Source organism: Pleuronectes platessa, chromosome 7 (assembly GCF_947347685.1).
Source record: "Pleuronectes platessa chromosome 7, fPlePla1.1, whole genome shotgun sequence".
NCBI classification, from domain to species: Eukaryota; Metazoa; Chordata; class Actinopteri; order Pleuronectiformes; family Pleuronectidae; genus Pleuronectes; species Pleuronectes platessa.
Genome location: NC_070632.1, coordinates 23,876,170 through 23,900,840, shown reverse-complemented (window position 1 = coordinate 23,900,840; position 24,671 = coordinate 23,876,170). Strand labels below are relative to the sequence as shown.

At 41.2% G+C, this 24,671-nt stretch overlaps 1 protein-coding gene across 3 annotated transcripts in view; it reads right to left on the bottom strand.

The window, feature by feature from the left end:
* ptprz1a (protein tyrosine phosphatase receptor type Z1a) overlaps positions 1 to 24,671 on the bottom strand; it is a 91,532-nt gene that overhangs the window by 45,947 nt on the left and 20,914 nt on the right. For all 3 annotated transcript variants that reach the window (XM_053427370.1, XM_053427371.1, XM_053427372.1), the window contains exons 2-5: positions 14,293 to 14,355; positions 8,938 to 9,117; positions 6,250 to 6,401; positions 5,350 to 5,445 (exon numbers count right to left, since the gene is read on the bottom strand). In XM_053427370.1, coding sequence (XP_053283345.1) covers positions 5,350 to 5,445; positions 6,250 to 6,401; positions 8,938 to 9,117; positions 14,293 to 14,355 — 491 coding nt within the window. The remainder of the gene's footprint in view (positions 1 to 5,349; positions 5,446 to 6,249; positions 6,402 to 8,937; positions 9,118 to 14,292; positions 14,356 to 24,671) is intronic.

Here is a 24,671-nt window from a genome sequence, read left to right as displayed (position 1 = left end):
TTGATGCGGTTGTGAACTTGTCTGTGCAAAGACCCTCCAGCTGTGTTGTGCATGTGTGAAAGGCAAGCTGTGGGTAAACTGCTTAGCCAAGTCTCCGGGTTTTAGGTCATGTCTCAAAATGACCTAATATTGTATGAGAGAGTAGGGAGCATGTGAATTATTGTTGTACTCATGTTTACACATATTGTTAATATGGGCAATGAAGCCTTGTGGCTACAGTTTTTTGGCTTTATACAATATATAAAAAGTACATTATTTGGTCACTTGACTTGATTTCTGATGGGAAGATGTGAACGAGAGACATGAAACATGATGAGAGAGTAGTTGAACGACATGAACCAAATGGCCGAGCTGGTTGGGAGTCAAACCAGGGACCAGCTGCCATATGGTTTGAACCCTGACCATTTTGGTGACCCGATATATCATATTTTGTATAAATAGCACAAATTATCAAGGTGAAAAAACAGTACAACTACTTTTAAGTTGCTGTTATTTAGAAGGTACAGAGAGAAAAGAAGGGGAATGACATCTGATAAGAGCCCCAGGACAGATCCAAACTCATGTCTTTCAGGTTGCATTCACCAACCAAGCCACCAGACACCCTCAACATGAATTCTGGAAAGTTGAAAAATAATGTTACCTGCGAAGGCGGCTGGCAGTGCACGAAAACAAAATTTTGCTATTTCTTTGTGTTGTTGGTGTTCCCACCCTGCTCTCCACCCAATCTGCAGCCCAACACAAACACACACACACACACACATAAAGCCTGCAGCTTCACATCAGACGTTTTCAGATTTCTGTTCCAACATGGCCTCTGTCGGTTCGAACATGCCAATGTGGCCAGAGGCAATGCAACTGCACAAAGCAGAAAGAACGAAAGAATGCATGACGCTGCGTACCCTGGCACTGAGCATGAAAACACAGGGAAGAGCACAGCAATGATCCCGAGCCAGAAATATGAATCAGACTTTTGAGATGCACAACACTCACTCAGGTATTACTACAGTCCATTGGTGGTATCACTGAAAGTGTCTGATTCATTCCCTCGCTCCGACTTTTTCATCTTCAACAAGAAGTTATCGATAAAGTCATATTCTGCAGGTATGCTTCTCAAATCAGACACTTTCTGAAATGAAAACCAGACCTCAAATTTAAGTCTGAGCTTTGTGCAAGAATACATCAGACCATTGTTAGCATTGAACACTTAGAACATGTTTTTCCACACAAGTGAGTATGTGGGCTATACAAACAGTATAGTATTAAAAATATAGATCACAGGCCTATGAATGTCCAAGAATGACTGATCCGAAAACTTAAATCTGACATTTACAACCCCTCCCGTCAAGATTGAAGCTCTCTCTCAGCTCACTACCTCCTTCCATATGTTTAGGTTCTACATGTGAAAATTCTGAATCTGTAGACAGGACACCAGACATTGGTCTGGAAGCCGTCTGGTTTCTGTTTCCAGTTTGACCAATGACTTTTGAGCAGGGTTTGGTTGGTAGCAACATATATGTAAGATATATACATCTTTATATATAGAGATTTCATGACCTAGTTCTGACTATAAACAAGCGCCTCATGCCAAGTTTTCAGAGTGGAGTTGATGGTTATTCACCTTTGTGTTGGTCGCCACCTGCGTTACAGAGTATCTTTGATACCAAAGATGTATAGAAAAAAAATCAATATAACAGTTTACAGTCATACTAAGAGGAGAGACAGAGGCTCAGACAATAGACACGTCTGGCAACTATATAAGTCAATTATACACTCACTAAATAGCTGTAAACTTCAGCCATCTTTATGTTTGTGAGACAAGGTTAAAAGAGAACCTCTTATCAGTACTTTGTCTTCCTCTCATGTTGGACTGACAACAGACTGGATTATACAATGATGACCTGCTCACTTATCAATCTCTTCTCTCCTAGTTCTCTGCCTCTGTTTCTGCAGTAAAAAGCTCTTTTTACCAAACTAGAATTCAACCTAATTTTTGAACCCCAAAAAGCTTTTCTCCATCTTTTCCAACCTCCGTGACCCCCCCGTCCCGCTGCTCCTTCCACACGTCTACCAAGCCACTTTGTCAACTACTTTAGAAAAAAAGATTGATGACTCATTTTCAAATCCACCTTTAGTTACTACATTTCCATCAACTTCATCTTAATCCCCTTCGCTTTCCTCACTCACATGGCTTTTCCTATGCTGATGACACCCGTCTAATCCTCTCGTTTCCCCAATCTGAAACACAGGTAGCACCACGAATCTCTGCCTGTCTGACTGACATCTCTCAGTGGATGTTCGCACACCAAAGACTTTTCCACCCACGACCTGACCATTACCTTTGAAAAAGTTGTTGCCAATCAGCTGTGTGAGTTTCTCCGTGAAAATAATATATATGAAGACTTTCAATCGGGGTTTAGAGCCAATCACAGTACAGAGACAGCCTTGGCCAAAGTCACTAATTACCTTTTAATAGCCTCAGATCAGGGACTTGTGTCTGTCCTCGTTCTGTTAGATCTCAGTGCAGCATTCGACACAATTGACCATCAAATTTTATTACAAAGACTCAAACAGTTAATTAACATTAATGGAACCGCCCTTAACTGGTTTAAATCGTATTTTTCTGATCGCTTCCAATTTGTGCAAATTAATGATGAGTCATCTGTGCGCACCAAAGTTAACCATGGTGTTCCACAGGGCTCTGTGCTCGGCCCAATTTTATTCTCATTATATATGCTTCCACTAGGAAACATTATCAGGACACACTCGGTAAATTTCCACTGCTATGCGGATGACACCCAGTTATATTTGTCAATAAAACCTGAACAAAGTAATCAATTAACTAAACTTCGAACATGTCTCAAGGACATAAAAACCTGGATGACCCGCAATTTTCTCTTATTAAACTCAGACAAAACAGAGGTTATAATACTTGGCCCCAAACACCTTAGAGATGCATTATCTAATGATATAGCTGCGCTAGACGACATTGCCCTTGCTTCCAATGAAACAGTCAGGAACTTGGGAGTGATCTTCGATCCTGATTTATCCTTTAATAGTCACTTAAAACAAATTTCTAGGACCGCTTTTTTCCACTTGCGTAATATTTCAAAAATTAGACATGTCCTTTCCCAAAAAGATGCAGAAAAACTAGTCCACGCCTTTGTTACATCGAGACTGGACTATTGTAATTCATTATTATCTGGCTCCAGCAGTAAGTCGTTAAAGACTCTACAGCTTGTCCAAAATGCCGCAGCACGTGTCCTGACGAGAACAAAGAGAAGAGAGCACATTTCTCCAATATTAGCATCGCTACACTGGCTTCCAGTTAAATCTAGAATAGAATTTAAAATTCTCCTCCTCACCTTCAAGGCCCTTAATAATATAGCGCCTTTTTACCTTAAGGGCTGTTAGTACCTTATAAACCCGCTAGAGCACTCCGCTCCCAGAAATCAAGCCTACTTGTCGTCCCTAAATTCTCTAAAAGTAGAGTAGGAGCCAGAGCTTTTAGCCATCAAGCCCCTCGGCTGTGGAATAATCTACCACTTTCAGTTCGGGAGGCAGTCACCATCTTTTCGTTTAAAAGTAGGCTCAAAACCTTCCTTTTTGATAAAGCTTATAGTTAGAGCTAATTAGTGCGCCAGAACGTTACTTGTTCTATTTTATGACACATGACACACGGAGCTTCTCTTTCCAGCTTCTCCTTCCTCTTCTCCATCCCTATCCCCCTTCCCCGGAATCCCTTTGCTTTATCACCCGCAGATCCAGGGCCTCTGTGGCCGCACCATGGATTGCGGTTTGTGGATCGCGCACCGGGGGTCGCAGTGTTGAATCCAGTGTGGCGGATTCTGAGTCATGTGGGCTGATCGTGGTGCTGGTGGCGGACCCTGTGTCGCGTTGGCATTGGGCACGGGCAGTGGACGCTGGTCGCTGGTCCTGGTGGGCGGCGGTGGACGGTGACTGAGGACTGGAGTGGCGTCTGGTCTGGATGGTGGATCGTGGTCTGGATGGTTGCTGAGCGTGGACTGTGATCGCAGCGGGACTGCTTGGCATGTCATGTTGGGGTTGTCCTTCGGGATGTCTAGCCTCACCAAATGCTGCTAGAGACTTTGATTATTGATGATGTTCTCCTACACGTGGCATCTATTGCACTTCTGTCTGTCCTGGGAGAGGGATCCCTCACATGTGGCTCTCTCTGAGGTTTCTACATATTTTTACCCTGTTAAAAGGGTTTTTAGTAGTTTTTCCTTACTCTTGCTGAGGGTTGAGGACAGAGGATGTCACACCCTGTTAAAGCCCTATGAGATGAATTGTAATTTGTGAATATGGGCTATACAAATAAATTTTTATTGATTGATTGAACTCCGTGTAAGCCCCAAGTCAGACTGCTAGGAACCTGGGTGTGACACTCAACACACTCTCCTTTACTGTAAACATAACTGCAACAACACATTCCTGTAGATTCATGCTGCACAACATCAGGAGAATATGTCCCCTTCTCACTCAGAAGGCGGCTCAAGTTCTGGTCCAGGCTCTAGTCCTGGCAGGTCTACCTGCTAGTGCCATCCGACCTCTGCAGCTCATCCAGAATGCAGCAGCTCGACTGGGCTTTAACCTTCCTAACTCACACTTCTCCGCTCCTCCACCTACTTCACTGGCTACCAGTAGCTGCCTGCATCCGTCTCAAAACACTAAAACTTGCGTACTGTGCTGCGAACTGATCGGGTCCAGTCTACATCCAGGACATGGTCAAATGTCACACCCCAGCCCTTTCACTCCACTCTGCATCTGACAATCGGCTGGTTGCTCCCTCACTGCGAGTTAACCACTCAGAGAAAATCACGACTGTTTGCTGTCCTGGCTCCTAAATGGTGGACTGAGCTCCCCAATGACATCAAGACAGCAGAAAGAATATACATCTTCCACCGCAAACTAAAAACACATCTGTTCCAACTATACCTTGGATAAAAAAAAAATATATAATAATACTTAATTTTAGTAGCACTTATATGGCATTTTATATTACCTTGTAGTTTGGCTTTCTTTAAGAAAATTGTACTTTCTTGATTCTTGTTGTTTTGGGTTTGTAGAAAGTGACTTATTGTAAGTCGCTTTGGATAAAAGTCTCAGCTAAATGAAATGTGATGTAATGTAATGACTGACTTGGAAATAGGACTATGAGATGAGTCAGAGGCTGAGGACAGGTTAACTTCACATCATGTCCTTTCTTCTAGTAAAATAGTAAAGGATGGCAGGAGTTATTGTAATGTTAAAGCCACTGCTCTACTACAACTGACAGACAAGACTGTAAACTGGTCTCGGTGTTATCAGTACACACAAACACACACACACCTCAAACAGCACAGCAAGGGCTGTGATTTTGCCTCCATCCTTGAGGGCTTCATCTAGGGAGTTGAAGCTTTCATCTTCGTAACAGTAGATCTGCATCTGTGGAAGAAAAAAGTATGATTAACTTTACAAGTTGCAGGAAGGCCAGTCATGTGTCTGTAGAGATACACTGTTTACTCTGATACACTTTTCAGACGGGCTGTTCCTGTTCTTTATGCATATTAGCTACAGAACTACATACTGAGCTACAGCAACATGTCAACTTATGTGACTCTTTTTCTACCACGCACAGGCCCAGGGGCGCCCACTGCCTATGTTTGAAATGACTGATTTCATATCGATCAATAGTACAACCATCAAGATGTACAAGAGATAAAAGCTAAAGATGCAAAAATCGAACCTAATATGTTAAATAAAAAATCTGTGAATTATTGGCATGCTTATTCACACCGGGATACATCTCCATGAAAACACCAACTAGACATCTGGCTGAAACCTACATACACTCGATAATTTACCAAAAACTATTTTGAATTTGTTGGGGTCTTTTGAGGTCGAAAACACACTTGACAACACACTGAACCTTTAATAATTAAAAACTAGATCTCTGGAGTCGGAAGACTACACAAATCCTTGCACCAAATGTTTTGCACCAAAAAACAGCCTGGACTGTCCTTATCTTCTTCTTTGCACATTGTTGAACCTACATTTTTCTTGAGGCATAACACAAGGGGTGTTATCGGTCGCTGTTAGTTGCAAATTTAAGATAAGATAAGACAAGGTAATCATTCATTGGTCCAACAGTGGGGAAATTTGCAAGACCTAGTTAGAAAGAAAAAAGCTTGAAGTGAGCTAGAGCAGCTATAACAGGCCGATAGGAAGGCGCCATCTTGAATCTCTCACCTCTAGAGGGTATTTGACTCCATCCAAACTGTGTTCTGAGCCGTCTGAGGAGGCATTGCAGCGCCCCCAGTGGAACGTCAGACGTCCCACCTTGAACTTTGACCTGAGGCCTCCTCCGCTAACATAAAACTCTCCATCCACATCCACCGCCACTGAGAGGAGAGAAGACACATTCAATAAAAACAAATAGTATAGCGCCAAATCACAACATACATCATCTCAAAGCAATTTATAATAATAATAGTAGTACATGATACATACATGACAGTATATGTACATGATTGTATATACTGGATGCAAAGTATTTGTATAGAGTTGTACTATGTTGATGTAATACACATCCAATGCTCCACTAAGTGTTTGTGTTTAAAGCAAATATGATTATTTAAAAATGTGCACTCAAACTTTGACACCCAGATCCAATTTGTCTACTGCTTGCAAAGCGCTGCACACAAGAACACAACACAGCCAAATCTCTGACTGAAAATGATCAATTTATAAATTCTACAGAAGATCAAACGATCGGAGCTTCAACACTACATTATACTCCAGAGACGCCTTCATTGGGTTAGCATCGAACAATGACTCAGACAATGATGGGATCTTCTTCAGGCTGGTCTTTGTTTGACCTGACAAAAGGTCTCATTTAGGATCAAAACCTTCTTTGATGCTCTGATAAACGTGGAGAGTTATACAGACCTTTTATCCTCTGTGCCATCCTGTACATCTCAGGCCACCCCCTTTACAATGGAATGGCCATGTGTCTATTGTGTTGTATGGATAATGCATATTTTTCATGTGAATGCCCGGATGAATTTCAGTCTGTGCAAAGACATCAATCTGCTGAACACTTGAGCTCTACACCCTTGTCCTCTTTGTTGTCTGCAGTCTCTGTGTGTGTCATGGTGTTTTCTTTTAACCCCGTCTAAAATCTAATTTCCCCTCGAGGGAGGGCAAATATTGACTCAACGTGTTGCTGATTCACTTGTGTTGAAAAGTTTGTTTGCACCATGTCAAAAGTGTGAATATATCCGTACGCTGCATCCATCAGCCCCTTTTCTAAAACTGAAATCATCCACTTGTAGCCATGTATTCTCCTAGGGGCCCTGAGAGCTTTGTGAATAGTGTATATGGAACCTACACTGGGCCCATTTGGGTGCTGATCAAAACAGGTCTGAGTAGTCAGCCTGAACCGTGCTCAGATTGTCCACCGAACATCTCCATTAATAAAAGCCTATAGTGCAGCTGGCAGCCAAACAACAACTTCAACGGGCTGATTCTTTTTTTCTCGGAGAGTCCTGTTGCTAAGAAGCGCTGGACTCGTCTGTTTGGAGCTTTTTGAAAGGAGAGGCTGGACCCCTCATGTCTACAATTTCACATAACAATAACCTTGAATGCACACTGCAGGTTATTGTGTTTCACACCACTTAGAGAGAGGAAATATATGAAAGACTCTCAATTCTGTCAAATGAGGAACTGGTAACTGTATCCTTTACAATAGGATACCACTGTAGTAGAAAAGGCTCTATCGCTCAGTATCTATCTGGGACAAACTGTCACTGGGAGAGAAGTGGGGGTGGGGTCGGGGGGCAATAAGGAAGGAGGCAATGAGATGGCTGTAGTTTCGTTTACGGAGGTCAGGACGGATGCTTCTCACTGTTGTTGTAAGATAGCGTCAGTGTCAGAGATTGGAAATACAGAAGTATTTTTCATTTTGCTTTCATCATGTCATTATGACATTTTATAGTCAAACCATTAAGTTCATGTTAAAGTTGCATGGTGGAAATGTTGTCTCCCCTGTCTGGCAGTGAGAGTAACTACACAAACACTGTCCATCGTTCCCTTTTTTTTAGACCGTCTTCTCAACACCAAGTTTTTTATTTTCTTTGTAGGATGGGAAACTTTACTCTGACACTTCCTAAGGTTCCACCATAGTTGCTGTAGCCTCCTCTGTCTTTGCTGCTTCTGTCTTCCACAAACCAGTTATTGCTAATTGATATAAGATGCATCACAGCTCGTGCACAGAGCAGGAATATTGTTACCGAAAGCAGATTTTAGGCTTTGTTTACACTACTGATTAAACTCTTTTAACAGATATTGTCTCAATAAAGAAATGGCTCTTAAGCTTCTAAATTCTCCACTATGTTCACAGGCTAGTCTCTAATTATGTATTAGAGACTATTAGTTGCTGTTTTGTGCAAGTCATGTAAGGTACAGGGGGTTTATCTGAGCATGTTTGGTAAAAAAAATTGGATTTCTGCTGGAACGGAAATTTGTGCTGTAAGATGCTTAAAGGACCCATCGTAGGCCCATTTTACCACAGTTGATATGGTTCCTTGGGGTCTTAATGAAATGTCTGTAACATATTTGGGTCAAAATACCACAAGGATCATTTAAAACAGCACCCTTTTTACCCTGTCTAAAACAGCCCTCCTCATATTGACCGGTTTTGAGTGCCCCGCCCCCCTCTTCCCCTCACCCCTCCTCCCTCCTTCAAGAGATACAAGCGCCCAGATTTTTTGTCCAAGGCCATGTAGCGAGACTCCCTACATAGGCATGGGTAGAAGCACTACAAAAGCGGATTTTTCATAATATGTCCCCTTTAAGTTCTCCAGAGAGCTGGAGAGAAGTTCAGATTAAATTTAACTTTTGAAAACTGCTACCACATTAACAGGGGATTGTTCTCACCGGTCTTGCCATCATTCTTGATGGTGGTCCTTTCGGTTGTCAGACTTTCCCAACCGTCAAACTGTAACTTCTGGTACTGCAGCTTGACCTGAGCCAGGTTCTCCTCGATGTTGATGGGAGACTGCTTGGCGTTGCTGCAAGATGGAAACTTCTTGGCCCAGTTGTTTTGGTTTAATGTTCCTAAAAAGCAAACATACAGAAAAAGTGAAGAGTGATTTTTTTTTTTACAAAAAAAACACTAATCTGTTTCATACATTGCAGGTTGGTATTTCCGAGGTCTGTTAGGCACCTGAAACAATATTCAGACCACAGTTCACAACTTTTCAAAATAAAATTTCAATCAAGCTTGAAATAAACCATTGCATTGACGGAAGGCAGCACCTGTGAATGTTTATGTCCACATACACACAGAGACAGAGGTTTGTTGATTAAGCAGATAAATTGGGGACAACAGCGAAACCAGCACTCAATAGAATACATTCTATGAAATAATCACACTGTGCCTTGATTGGTTGTTCAGACTGACAAACTGCAGACTTCTCACTCCGACCATAATGCAATGAGTGCTCACAGGTGCTTCTCTCGGAGAGCTAGTTTTGAGCTAACAAGGTAATAACCTCCAGCTGTTCTGCTGCACTCGAGCTTTAGAACTAATATCAGCTCACATTTTCTCCTCTGAGGTCAAAGTGCAGGATTTTTCAATGTGCCAGCAGACTTTCTCTGAAACACAGCCTGCAGCGTTCCACTACCAACTGTGGCTCACAGAAAGGGTTCAGCATCAGGTTTCCTCTTTCCTTTCAGTCACAGAGAAAAGCCTGACATGATGAATGACACAAATACACTAAGGGAAGTGGTACAGCCAGAAATACAAATTATCCCTCACAAAGATGTTCATCCATTCGTGAGTGTTTCAGCTGCGCCTCGATCTGAAACAACCAGATTAAATCCAGCAGTTCACATTCACGTCAAACTGATTTGAGCCTCAGGCTTATTGTTTCACTTTTATTGGAGAAAACTGTGAGGTGGGCTGCAATCAAAAAGTAAAAGTCAATGTTCTGTTCACATATTCTGCTGCTGCTGCACCTGCAGTAGGAGGACTACATGTGTTCTTATCGTCACTCAATATCTCTGATACCGACGGTTACATTCAAGAGATGAGACACAGTTAGAAGCTGTTGTCTGTTTGGTTCACTGTGTCACTAGTTAATAGCAGCCAAACCAAGATGTCCCAACCTGATGTACTCTATTTTCATTACATTACATTTCATTTGCTGATGCCTTTGTCCATTCCATTCCACTTCCTGGAATCCATTATTTCCAAAATTCAGGCTCTGAGAGTCTGTTTGATTAAAAACTAATAACTACCTGTTTCTGATGGAATCTGTAAGCAGTCATACTGAGCCTCTGTTATTTGTTTGTTGGATACACACCCAGTCATGGATAATATCTACTGTAGCTCTTGTGTCTGTGTGTTCAAAGTCAATTTATTTTAAGTTGTCTGATAAGATTAAAGTAAAAGTCTGGGAAGGTGAAGCCCTACCCTTGTACCCCTGCCTCATCATCGCAATTATTATAATTTGCTCATTAAAACCTGTTCCCGAATAGATGAGTACATTTTCCCACTACATCTCAACAATGAGCAGGATGTCTAAATTATGGGTTGTGTTTTGGAGCCGTTAAATCTTGAAAAAAACTGCGCCTTTATTCAAGACCGACAATGATTCCGTGACAGTTGTAATGCCTGTTTTTATTACATACTATTACCTCCGCTAATGAGGTTATGTGTTAGTCTGCATATGTTTGTTTGTTGTTTAGCAGGATCACGCAAATTCTGGAATTTATAAAGACCGGCATTTTTCAACATTTTCATTGATCTCTCAGGGAATAATTCATGGTTCTTGATGAAAAACATCAGGCATATTTAGAGGGCTAGTATTAATGAGTGTTGGCAGATGTATCTGCTCTGTTTAGGGCCCTCAGTAACTGTGAGAATCGCATGTAGGCAACCTAGTTCAAATTCAATTTCAGTTATGAAATGCATTACCAACAAACTTACCTTAGCCACAAAAAATTTAAAAATCTAAAATCCAGATTCCTTCTCTTCAACAGGAAACAAGCCACATTCATACTAATGACCTCTCCCTGTGTTCCTGCAGATGTTTGCAGCTACTTCAGTCGTGCTAATTATCTGTTGTAGTGTTGTTTCAACCAGCTGGTGTTTGTGTTCGTGAGCAGGTGCATCAGCGGTCACATGACCCACACACCCTTCCATCCTCCCTGTTGATTGGTTGTTAGAGGCTTCTTCCTCCAGAGGACAAAGAGCCCAACCAGGTCAGAGAGGCTTCTGGGTCAGGGTGGATGTTACCGTGTCAATAAGGAACACACACACACACACACACACACACACACACACACACACACACACACACACACACACACACACACACACACACACACACACACACACACACACACACACACACACACACACACACACACACACACACACACACACACACACACACACACACACACACACACACACACACACACACACACACACACACCGCACACCACACACCGCACACCACACACCACACACACACACACACACACACACACACATTTCAGGATATCTACTGTGAGATGTGGAGCACATGCAGATCAGTAAATTATTATTAAAACTTAATTATCAGTCACAAGTGTGAACAGTAACAAAGCAAATTCACTCTTAAATCTTCACTGCAGATAAACAAGATATAGGATGAATACAAAGTTTTTAAACTTCACTCTGCGCCATGGACTGTTTATAAAAAGCTCTACACGCAACTTCCAGCACACAAACATTAAAAAGTGAGAGTATATTGTAGAACTGTTTGAGGAGGACTCACTATTGACAAGGGATAATTGAATAATAGTTTCAGAGCATAAACACAGGACAAGGGAACAGCCCATTCCAAAGAGGGAGGTTTAGAACATATTATGAAGCCGCTGTCACATGAAACCCTGATCGTAAATGTAAATGTACCTCTTGAACTCTAAATATTTATATCCACTTTCCACTTCAGCCACTATATAGTGAGAATTAGTTTCCACATCATGTCAGTGTACAACACAGAGGACACTGTGTCCTGCTGTTGTAGCTCCAAACTGACACTATATAATATTTAGGCATACAAATATACAAAAATTCAGCCTGGAATGCTAAATAATTAAAATTGGATTAATAAATATGGAATCTGAACCTCTGAACGTTTTAAGAATGATTAAGAAGATGTGGAATGACAGAGCAGGTTTTAAGAATATCCTTTATACAGGTACTACGCTCCTTTTGAGTAGATGGTTAACTGTTGAAATTGCAATTGAGTCAAAGTGAAAGTTTGCACCAAATCTGACGACAACCCCTCAAGCAAAAACGGAAACATACTCTGTGAAGTCTCAATGAAAAGAACATTTCACATTGTTAACTATGTGTTAGAGTCCTCTCACTGAAGTGGTCCAGAGGAATTCTTTTTTTAATCACTGCTGTTTTCTTAAATGCCCACAACATTCTTCTTGTTGCATTTCAATATTTAAACAACAGCAGTGTCAGCCCCGAAAACACTTGATTACTTTCCAGACATGTGCAACACATATTTAAGAGTGCCTGGCATCTTTATGTGATCCAGATGACCATAATTGTGGTAATTCAAAACTTTGTGACCCTGAGTTTTTTTTATACGCTTTATAAATATCTCCCAAAGAGTATAACCATATACATGTAAGAGGCCACGTGAGGCAGAATTATAACAGAATATTCCATTTCGAAATTGAAAAATGTTTAATTCATATTGAGGCCAAACTCAAAGCATGCAAATGGTATATGTTGTTAGAGTTTTTCTTAATTGCCAAAACACTTAAACTCCATTTTCTAAACAAAAACTGGCAAAGTAACTTTATCGAATCAACAACATAGTTGGCAAAACTGTAAACACTGGTCATTCACAAAAACACATTTAGCAGTGTAGTGCACTTTGACCCAGACTGACACACACAGGCCCCAAAGGTTTAAATATTTAACACTCACATGTCCATTCGTGTTACTTTATGACCATACAACACTAAACATCATCAATGTTTCAGATAATCTACAACAGTGGTCACCAACCCGTCGATCCACTCTCTGGACTCACAGGCTGCACTCGCTCTGCAGATCAGCTGTGTGTCTGTTAACACAGGCAGCATGTCTGCTACTGGCAGAGGAGCTGCTAGTTTATCTGCTGCCTTTCCTTCGTCGGATAATGTACTAAACTAATATCAGGACTCTACAGTATGAATATGCGCATCTTCTGGTCTGTCGATAACAATCAAAGCCCCATTAGAAGGGATGAATGGATTCAGAAAGTGAAATGCCGGACGTGGGAAGTGTTTGTGTGGAAATACGTTTGTTACATGGACAGATAAACACTGTGGTTCACAGCAGAATAGACAAAGAATATTATCTATCACCTGAGTTGTAATGTTTATCTGTTCAATTTATGTCACCAACATGAATGATTGCAGCAATTCCTGTATCAGTTTCAAAATTAATTTGTTAATTTGTATTAAAAAAAGGGTTTTATACTAAAATGTTTGTAGGAGCAGAAAATGCACAGCTTCCGACTGTGTAGTACTTTGTTTGTTTTGGGTACACAGGAGTACTTTTATATAAGGAAATATTCATATTTGCAGAACATATTGTTGAACTGAGAAGATAAATATTGTGGATCGAACAGTAAAGATAAATAGTTTTGAATCAATAGTTTTATTATGCAAGTAAAAAGTTTTGAGTGTAGCTTGAATTTGGGGGTTTGTGTTTACTATTTCGAGAGGAAGTTGCAGGAAATGCGTTTTAGCAATTCAAAAAAACTGTAACATGACCTGTAATAAATTTGTTATAAAATATTTGAAACATACTGACTTTTGGTTCTGGTGTTTTCATGGAATTTGTAGACCACTAGATCACCTGACATCTGGTTTTCTTAGTCTTGGTTAACAAACAAGGAGAAACTCCAAGTTCATTAACAACTGATATTCACATGCAGAATCTATTTATAGTGAGTAGCTGGCCGCTAACTGGGCTAGACACAATGGAACAACATTCTACTTTTGCTTACTGTGACACACCCACAGACTCTATCAGGTGTTGAGTGAGAGGAGGTGTTTTTACAGAGTGGCACGCAGAACTATCACAAAACAAACACTGAACCCTGGTAAAGCCACTGCCGCGCTCCTCAGAAAAACCTCCTGACCAGTGACTGTCAGCTTATTATTCCACTTCAACAAGCAGAGGGAGGGAAAGTGCTGCATGCACAGCTTTTGATAAACTTTGCTCACCTGCGTATGACCAGTCGATGTCTTCTGAGAACTTGCGTTGATTTCTGTAAGCATATCCTTTAGCTGTAAGAAAGAGAGAGAGAGAGAGAGAGGCTCATTTAAACAATAAGAAATAAGAGATTATCTGTCATGTTGCATGTTGACTTCATATATAAACAGTTTTTTTCTGCTGAATCCGGCGAATTCTGAAAACATGGTCACTGCAGCAAAAACAAAATATTTCGGTTCTTACAATCTCACATAAGAAGATATTTGGCTCATTAAATAGTGACAGGACTCCCAAAGCTTGTTTGAAATATGCAAAAGCCTAAAATATGACATAAATTAAAGAAAGGGTTAAATAAAGTCAATAAAGGAATCAAGTTCAGCTACTCCTCAGTGTTTCTTTCTCTCTTAATACAAGCAGCAATGACTCAGTCCATGTACTTCAAGTATAACTTCAGTTGTGAGGTTGTAAATGTTTTACAGAAGACATGTTACGAGACAAATGTTCTGAGCTGACATATATATTAGTCCCGTTGGACTTTAGTAGGTTATATTTGATTTGCTGCCTCACACAAAGTTATTGCAGAGGTTTGAATGAACAGCTGCCAAACAAAACCACAAGCTGCAACAGACACTTTCAGATGTCGTGCAGCTGAAAACTGCCACAGGCTCTGTTCCACTCAAACAATAAAACATCGAGCTAGTGAGGGTCAGTGAGTCACTATAAAAGTCTCTATAAAAGTGACCTTGTTTGCCATGATGAGTTTTTATAGCTGCTCGAAATATAATAGAAGCACCCTTAGGTTTTCAAATCTCTGTTGCTTAATAAATGCTCCCTCCCTCATCGGGACGTGATGAGCTGGCATTTCACGCCTTTTGTACCATTCGGTCCCTTCTGCACCAATTGGTCCATATCTGGGCTAAAAAGTATATTCTCTAAAAAACATAGAATATCTGTAATGTCAAAGGCATTTCTACATATCCAAGATGACTGAGAACCCTCGCATAACCCTTTCCTGCAGACACAGTGTGATGGCCGGTTCAAAGCCACTAGCCCATCTTGAACCAGCTCTTTGCCTATGAGAGTTGAGGGAACGACTCTCATCCAGAAAACCTGCCTGGAGAGCGACATCAACACTTTGGTGGTTTAGAACCAAGATCGGTTTACATCAAAGTCTGGGGGGGTTGGGATTATGGTGACCAATGAGACCAACTTCAACTTTGTGACTGCTGTGTAAAAAATAAAAGTTGATGTCAATAAAATGCATTTAAAACCACTTGGTTGACCAAAGTGCTTCACAAAGTAAAAGGTAAAACAAGAAAAAAAGCAACAAGTCAAAATACCAATGATAAAAAATAAATATATATTTAATTAAATTAAATCCGCTGTGATAAAAACGTTCTCAACTCAAAAAAGAAATCCATATAGAAGAGATGTGTCTTCAACAATGATTTGAACCTTGCGAGGGAGGGGGCAGAGCCTTGTTTTAGGCAAATCCAGGAGCAGCTGACCTCAGCTCTCTATAGCTGGAGAGTGAACATGAAGAAGTACAGCTAGGTAAGGCGGTGCTGACTGGTCTAGGCCCACAAACAGCTGTCAGGAGGAGGAGGCCGAAAGAACACAGTTTGTTCAAGACGCTGTCATTAAGAAGGCGGGAGGGAAAGCCTTGAGCTACCAGCCCACCGGCTAGCTTTCCCAGTTTCCTGTCTACTTTTGACAGCCCTAAAACCTCACAAGAAGACTGGATGTTCAGTCAAGCTTGGCGATCATAAAGGAGTAGTTACATCCCAGCAGCAAATGGAAGGCAGGGGTAGCGAGCGAGACGCTGACAGACAGCTTTCAGTCGACACTGGCACCATCTCCAATTGTCAGCATCTAGTCTGCCTAATCCACAACAAAAAATGGAATGTAAAGAGACTGTAGTCTCCCATTGCTGGTATTGTGCATCAGCACTAGCGTTGCTAAGAAAGTGATCAGTCTACAAGACTGATTCCTTGTCCACAGCACACAGCACACATCTCACTGATCATCATCATCCCTCCATACCTCACTTACAGTACTTCCTCTGGACTTTGCCAACAAACTCGGACCACTCCGGCTCTCGTATATAATAAGAGCCCATCGGGAGGTGACATCATTAACCCGATCGGCTGTACCGGCAGCTGTCACGTTAATGAAGTGGAGCCATAAGAGAACAACACCTAATAACCATTACAGAGCGCTGAGGGCCCAGCCTGAGAGACACAGAGCAGAGGTCATGTGACACTAAGAGGGAATAAAGTGACGTAATGAGGTGTGTGTTTGAAAGCTGCAACAATACTGAATATGAAAGGTGGAATTTCTCCAAAGACATGCTCAACAGGCAGAGGTGACAACCAAAGGTTTCCACCCTATAACAACCCTTGAAGACCTATAGTAAATAGTAAATCAACCTTATCTTTGGTAGATGTTGTCTTCCATCAACCAACCCAATTTTCATTGATTTTGGCACGTCTGTGTACAAAGTCGCTAGTGTTTCCACTCTCACCTTAGGTAAAAACCTTGGTCCAGACAGAATGTGCATTTGTTTTGGAATCTGGTCACGTTACAGTTTAATGTTCCACTCAGTCAAATTAAAACAAACAAGTTTGAGTGACTTTGACAAGGGAATATGACCAATATACTAACAATATACCACAACATACAGTAGATTTACACAGCCATGAAAACAATAACTTCCATTGCATCAATAGTCACACACTTACAGAGCACCAGTTCAGTCAAGGCCCTCCACTTATTGACTACTGAATAGGGAGGACCATAGACAGAGGTCTGGTCGGCTCACTTCTTTCTAAATGAACACCCTCGGATTCGTTGCTTTTCAAACTTGTAGTCACTGACAATTTACCAGACTTCACACAGCTCCCTCTGGAGTCACTCAATGCTTTAGAGAAGAAGTCCACTTTGTAAAATTGGAGTTATGAATAATAAAAATATCTAAAAGCAGCTTCAAAGCAGCAGAAAGACACAAATCAAAGCCTCTGGTCAGAACTTTCACTAGAAACCAGGATGCAGTGATATTAAAGGGATAGTTCACCCCAAAGTGAAAATTCACTCATTATTGTTGTTGTGTTGTTTTGTCTTTAGTAAGGATCACAGAAGGACATTTAGGCCAAAAGCAACACAACACTTGACCACCCCTCCGTCGGGCTCAAAACACTTTTAACAGGGAAAGAAAACTCAGAAACTTCAGGAGAGTTGTAAAGACTGCTTCCTCTCTCAGGACTGAGAGAAGTGCAATAGATGTTCCATGCAGCAGAGCACATGAGCAAAGACAGATTCAAACATAAACCACACAAGAAGAAGTAAAACATGGATCTTCTCCATGAATTTGTAATCTTGTCTGTGCAACTAACTTCAAACCAAGACAATTAAAGTGTCAGACAGTGTTTGCAGCCTCATTTCCATATTTGATCTCATGACCCCACCTGTATGTGGTCTGTTAAGTATTAGTCTTTGGTAAATTAGGAGATGAGGCATCCTGCTGTGCTGCGTTTATTCCCTCTAAACTCGGGATGATAGCGGTCTAATCCAGGATTACACGTTTGACAGTCTGCAGAGGGAAGAGGTCGTCTGCAGGAAACGACTTCGGTTCAGCTCCACTTTGTGAAGATGTTCATACGCATGCAAAGCAGGTGAATTCCAGACACGCTGATAGTAATCTAAGAACGTCAAGACCAAAGTAGCTGCTTTAAATGTAACGTGTATAAGTTAAGAGGAGATCACAATTGAATTGAAAGTGTTGATCTAATTGAACAGTCGATCTTCAGCAGTGAGAGGACATGGAGTGACGTTACTCATGGTTTTCCAAACAGGAAATAGTGCAATATGGCCTGAATGTAGAAATATAAATAAAACCATTAAATGGACTTTGAGATTGGACCCAAACCATATCAAGTATTTTGTTGCCTTGTAAAGAACAATCAAGTTTTGCAGTTTGTGATTGGATATTACAAGGGTGCACTCCCCAGCATTGTTATGCATTGAGGTCAGTCAACTTCCACTCGTTAAGAAACACAACGTGTTCAACACTTTTTAGAATGAACCTACTTAGATCTTGCAATTTAAAACAAGGACATTATGTGGCTTGAATGTGATGGCAAACGAGACCAAACTTTTTTGGTTTGTAGGTTCCTGTTGTCAGTCCAATGCACCGAACTATAAATCCTCATTACATTTATGAACCTTTACTGTATTTGGATGAAATAAACCACAATATGATGGTTATATCTTAACTTTGTGCCCTTTTCAGGTTTTCACTATTCAGTGACTTCAGCTTATTGTCTACCTGTTGTTCTTTCATGCTTCATAGATTCTTTTTTTTCTCCCTGTCTTTATTCAAGAGTGTGTTCGTTCAGTTTGAGGGACTTCAGATTTAGTAATGCTTTTACTCAAAACCCTGAACTCGCACTCAAATACCCCTGCTTGTGCTTAGATTTGCTCTGCACTCAAATATTTGTTGATTGGACAGAACTCCTGCTCTCCAGCTTTACTTCTTTGAGAGTGCAGGTGGTTACTCTAACCTGGTTCATGCACCCACATAGGGGCCTCTTAATGAAGTAAATCTAAAGCATCCACAACGAGGCCTGAATAAAGACAGAGAAATAAACATATCTACATATATAGAACTCAGTAACAAGAAAGAAGCAGCAGCAGTGAGTTTTACCTATTGTAATCTACAGCTTGTCATTGTTCGGGGATTGTGTGAGATTTGCCAGGGACACATTGAGTTTTGAAGTTTGGAGTTTTTCCTTCGAGAGAAAAAAGGCTCCTCTTGTTTTTGTGGACCAGCAGAACCTCCCAGGACGGGCCGGTCACCCAGTTCATTTCTGCTTAAGTGTACAGAGTTTAATCCTTCAAACTAAAGATGGTTGAAATGTAGAAACGTGATCAAAGTCCAGCAGAGAAGACTCCTGTTTCCGAGGATAAAAGACTGACTGAAGAAATACAAAGTGGAATAAAACCTCCCGACGAGGTGAAACTCGCTCGTTGCTAGTTTCCCATGAATCATTGCATGACCACAAGTAGAGAATGAATGCCAGTTAATGCAATGCATTCCAGCTGTGTGACAGCTCCTGTCTGACGGGAGCAGCTTGTTCCCTTCAGAAAGCGGCAATAAAGAAACAATTAGACCGTTGGTTGTTCCTGTCCTGAAGTGTCTTTGCAGTGGCCTCGCTCTGGTGGTGTTATTCACTCCACTGCTTTCACTTAATCACTGACCTCCAACACGGTGGCAGGGTCTGAACCTCTAGTTTAAAGGTCAGAAGGGAGAAGTTCAAGTAGCAGCTTTAGACCGTTATCACCTCGGGATGGAGGCCGTTCATCTGTCTCTCCAACACTTTGATCCAGGGAAAATATCCCAGCTTTTTACGGGAAAGCCTGACAGGAAATTTACGTTCCCTGTCTTAGAAATGATGATCAGCAGTGTTTATGGTGACACCTCCCCGAGACTCCTCTCTCTCTCTTCCACAACCATCAGTACATAATTCCCCCCTTTAAACAAGATACAGGATATAAAACTGGAGGAGATGTTATGGTGATTCAGGGTTCTCGACATTAAGTGTCAGTCGCGCAGCACAACACATATATCATCAGAGGCACAAGTCCAGGTTGCATGTTCAAATTCAAGCACTATGCCAGTTTGTTCTCAGCATAGTTCATGCAAGTGAAACTGAGCAGAGAACTCTCCTTCTGTGACCTCAGTCAGGTGGGTCAGGACAGACAGGAAGCTGTGAGCTGTGTCTCTGTTAAGGTGGAAAAGGAAAGCAGATGGTGTAAACAGCAGCTCTGACATGAGACACCTGCTGCTCCCGACACTGTGTGTGTGTGTGTGTGTGTGTGTGTGTGTGTGTGTGTGTGTGTGTGTGTGTGTGTGTGTGTGTGTGTGTGTGTGTCAGTGTGTGTGTGAAGTTTACAAGGAAACTCTTTCAATGTGAGGATGTTTTAGTTCAAGGTTCACTCTAAGTCGTGATATTATAACACCTGTACAGTCTTTTATATGTCAGTGTGTTCAGTCCGGTGCAGTTCAACTCCCTTTCAGTCTGTCAGTGTTAGGTTCTAACAGTTACCATCTGAGCTCATCTTTGAGAGGCAGTAAACTGAGCACTCCAGGGGACTCTTCTACTGAAACAGCAACCAGGTGGTTTTACTGTGCATTTTTTACCCCCTCGTTTGATTTTAAGAGCGCCAACATATGGATGCATTGGCCGTTATAACCCTGCCTTTTTGAAATGGGCTGTTTGCTCTTTCTGAAACTGTAGAAGGGAGCATCAGTAATTGAGCTACAGCAGGACTCAGTCCACAGAACCCTGAAGCTGCACAGGCAGCTGTTCACATCTTTAATCAAAGTTCAACGAATCTCAACTCACTGCGCAGAACCCTCAACGGGAGATTCAGTTGTGACTGTTGTCATAAACATGACCGTTATTTTGATCAACAACGTCTATGTTGATGAGTCCCAGCCGCTGCTGCTACAGAGCATTGGTCATTTGTTGATTCAAAAGTTTATAAATATTAACATGTCGCGAGTTCAAATCATGCCAAATTAAACACTGCACCTTCTTGGGCCCTTAATGATTGTCTAGGTTGTATCCTACTTTATATTAAAATCTCAGAGCCACCTCAGGGACGTGCAACTATTGGATCAAATATAGTTTCCTGCTGTTTGCTGATTATGAGGGAAATCTTGCAAGAACAAAAAACTATTAAACTTCAGTTGCCGTTTCCGTTTCACTCGACAGATTCTTCTCTGTGTGTCAGATCCTCCCTCCGCTGCGGGACAAACACGACTCATCTGACACGACCACATCAAACATTGCAGGTTTCACTTACAGGCCACACGGCTGACACATGAGTAGGGCTAAAAAGCTATTGTGACTGTGACGATAAAGAAAACACCTGCTCAGTCTGTAACGGTTACATATCCGTATGTAGACAGGAAGTGCTAACAAAACGCCCCAGGTGACTGTAGTGTTCATTACAGTCACAATAATAATTTATTGAACTGAGCCCCTTCAACCGCTGATCCATTTTTTATAGCAACCAGCTACATTGTGCTTTCTTGTTTGTTTTTTTATAATGTGCTTAGATTTCTGAGCCATGCTGGTAGGATTCCTACATGGATATGATCATAGTGTGTCCACCACTTTGGACCACTGTATATCTTACCAGTTCATGAAGATGGCCCGCTTACCTCTTGTATTGATGATCTACTTTTGTGTATTTTGTATTTGAATATTGCTCTTAACGATGTCACTGTTTTAAAGTCTTGCCTTTTTTTATTCAAACAGCCTTTTTTTTTAATAATAATATCTCATGAAAACAACTTAACATTTTTGAAATTTACATATTCATCATGGAATGAATGTGCAAAATTCAAGTTTAACTCCATAAAAGTGACTTTTAAAAATCTAGAATTGAAAGTCAGCAATATTCTGAAGAATAATAATGTTGCTATAAATCTCAGTGCTGATGGGCATTTGAAGGTAAAATCAATCTTATCAAGACATGCTATAATCATAAATAGAGCAATTTAATAAAATTGACATAGTAAACAGTGCTTTAAGAGTAGCTGACAACATGATTGAAAACACAGTTCTACTGTGCAGGCTGATGGTTGTTTAATGTATTTGCTTTCATTTACTTACCATGCTGCTAATTTCACTACATAGTTGATATTAACAAAGAGAAGTTTCTGTAATTGCTGACTAGTCTATATATGTAGCCGTGTTGGTTGGTTTGTAAATCTACTGTAAACTAGCAAACAGCAATGGAAGCAAGTAAAAGAAGCAGAAAACCGAACGAGTGTTTCCTCGTAGCTGAGAAGTAAAAAAAGCATTTTAAGAGGAAAATTCAGTGTTACTGTAGAAGCCAAGAGGCAGGTATGAGAGAAAATTGCAGCAAATTAACAATTCAGGCGGCGTGGTGTGGTGAGGGGTGGTGGTACGTGCTTATGTTTTACTGGAAAAGAGTGAATGATTCGAATGCATTCTATGGGGAGCTCTTGCTCAACGTCTGTACGGAGAGAAAAAGACCACAACTGTGTCAGTGTGTTTATTCAGTGGAGAGTGGCCGGCTCGGTGCTCCGGTCTGTGGGAGTCCCGCTGCCTCCAGCCGGACGCTGAATAAGAGGATTAGCCGAGCCTTGGGAGAGCCGGGACGTCCACAGGCTGTAGGGGGTGAGAACTGCAACCCACGCCAAAATGTGTGACACCCCGCCCCCCCCAACATCCACCCGAGTCCGTGTCCCCTCCGCTCCTAATGCCAGGGGGGGACCAGGGTCTGAGAAAGGTGGGGGGGGATTGCGTAATGCCAAACTGCAGAGACTGGAAGGGAGTACGGCATCTGTGGACAGGCTGGGCTTTTATTTCTGGTGGCACCATATGAGCGTTGTCTGGCATGTTTCAGCTCTTTAACTACACATTTCCCAGTGACAGTGAGGTCATTTCCTTCCTTGTATCATTGCGGCCAATGGTTTTCTCGGCTTGTCAGGATAAACATTTGTTAGACAATATATTGTCCCAGAAATAATGGCATTGAACGATACTATTGTCATTTTAAGAGACCTTTTTCTAAACCAGAGTCTCAGCATTCAGCGTTCAATCTGTGTATTAGGAAAGTCCATTTCCCCTACAGGCAAAGCACCATTCAGTTCAATCCAGTTAAATCAAGGCGAAAACAAACATAACAAAGATATTCCGCTCTGGGTCCGTGGATCTTCTCAAACCAACAACCCAGTATTGTAAACATAAGGATAAGCCTCCGTATCGCAGTTTAAAACGTTGTTGTTGTACGTACAGGGCATTCAGTACTGGTGACGGTCAACAGGTTTCTTGCACCATTTTTAAAGTCCAATTTAATGCTTTTTAAGACCTTTGTAGGACCTCAATAAATGTAGTTAAAAAAAATTATAATAACTCTTTTTTTATAGAGAAGCTAATTTATTCAAACCTATTAATACGATATCAGAATTGTCATACTAATAACATTGAGTGGGGGTAATATTGTTGATAAACAACACGAAAACATAATATGCCTCCTTACTGCTCCTGTGGTGTCATCAAAGTGTCCTTAAGCCCCGTCATTCAAATTCGACTCAAAACGGCTTAATCTACACCATGTTTTCAGCCTAAATGTTCGCTATGATCGTCGCACAGATCGGATCAGGAGGAGGATCACAGCGGACCTCAGGTGTGGTGTTACAGTTGGTGCTAAGATGTGAGATCCATTTTCCAAACTCAACAACCGGACATTCCCGAACACCGGAAATTGAAGAACCATGAGGTTATCACGAGCATTTGGGCATATGGAGAGATTCCCGCTTAGATTAATATTCCTCAGATAGAAGGGAAAATAGTTGATCTATACAGACTTACAGTGACAAAATAATCACACCATCATCATCTATATATTTTTTGTGTGAAATTGATAATACATTTTTTTTATTTTGTCCTAAAAATTTAACTCAAATAGCAATCGCAATATCCATCAACAAAACGACACAATCATTTTGTATGTATATTATTAATCCATAGTCAATATAGTAGAGTCTGACAGGCAACACCTTTAAGCCCATTGTGTATCAGCTGAGGAGGGGTCAGATACAAACCCCTGGAAGTCATTAGCACTGTGCCGGACACAATGAGTCTGAACAGCTGGAGTGTTTTACACTTCAGAGGTCTGACCGCCGGGCTGATCTGTCAGCAGTCGAGAGAGAAGAGCCACAGAGCTGCTGTCATAACATGTCCACTTCAGCTACTGTACAAATCCCGTTACACGGTTATATCTTTCATCAAACCTCCTAGTTCTGGTTCTGTCAAGAAGGGGCACCATAGAACACAAGTTCAAATCTCCTGTGACCAGTAAACATTCAGCTCCAAGTCAAAGTGTAAAAGTGTAATAAAGGTGATCATTCTACATTTACTAAAATGTAATCAAGGCCAGTGGCCTTGAGAGGTATTACAGAATACATACACACAAATTAATCAATAAAAAAACAATCACACAACTGCAGAACACAGTTAAAATCAGTTACACACATGATTTAAATTGACAATTGATGGTCTAACCTTAACTAAACAAAAAGCAGTTTTCATTAGCCATTAGCCAAACATTCAAAGTGGTCTAATGATGAGCATGTGACCAGTTTAATATGGAAATTATGAATGATTGCATGTTTCTATTTATGAATTTATACCCATGTATTTCACTGACAGCTGGAGATGCCCTCTCAGGACAGACGAGTAAACCTGAGATCTTTATATGACCTGACGGACAGAGCACCACTCTGTGAAAGCTAAGACAAACAAAGCTGGATTGTGGGTTATGGGCATTTATTACCTTTAGAGTGTTTCTA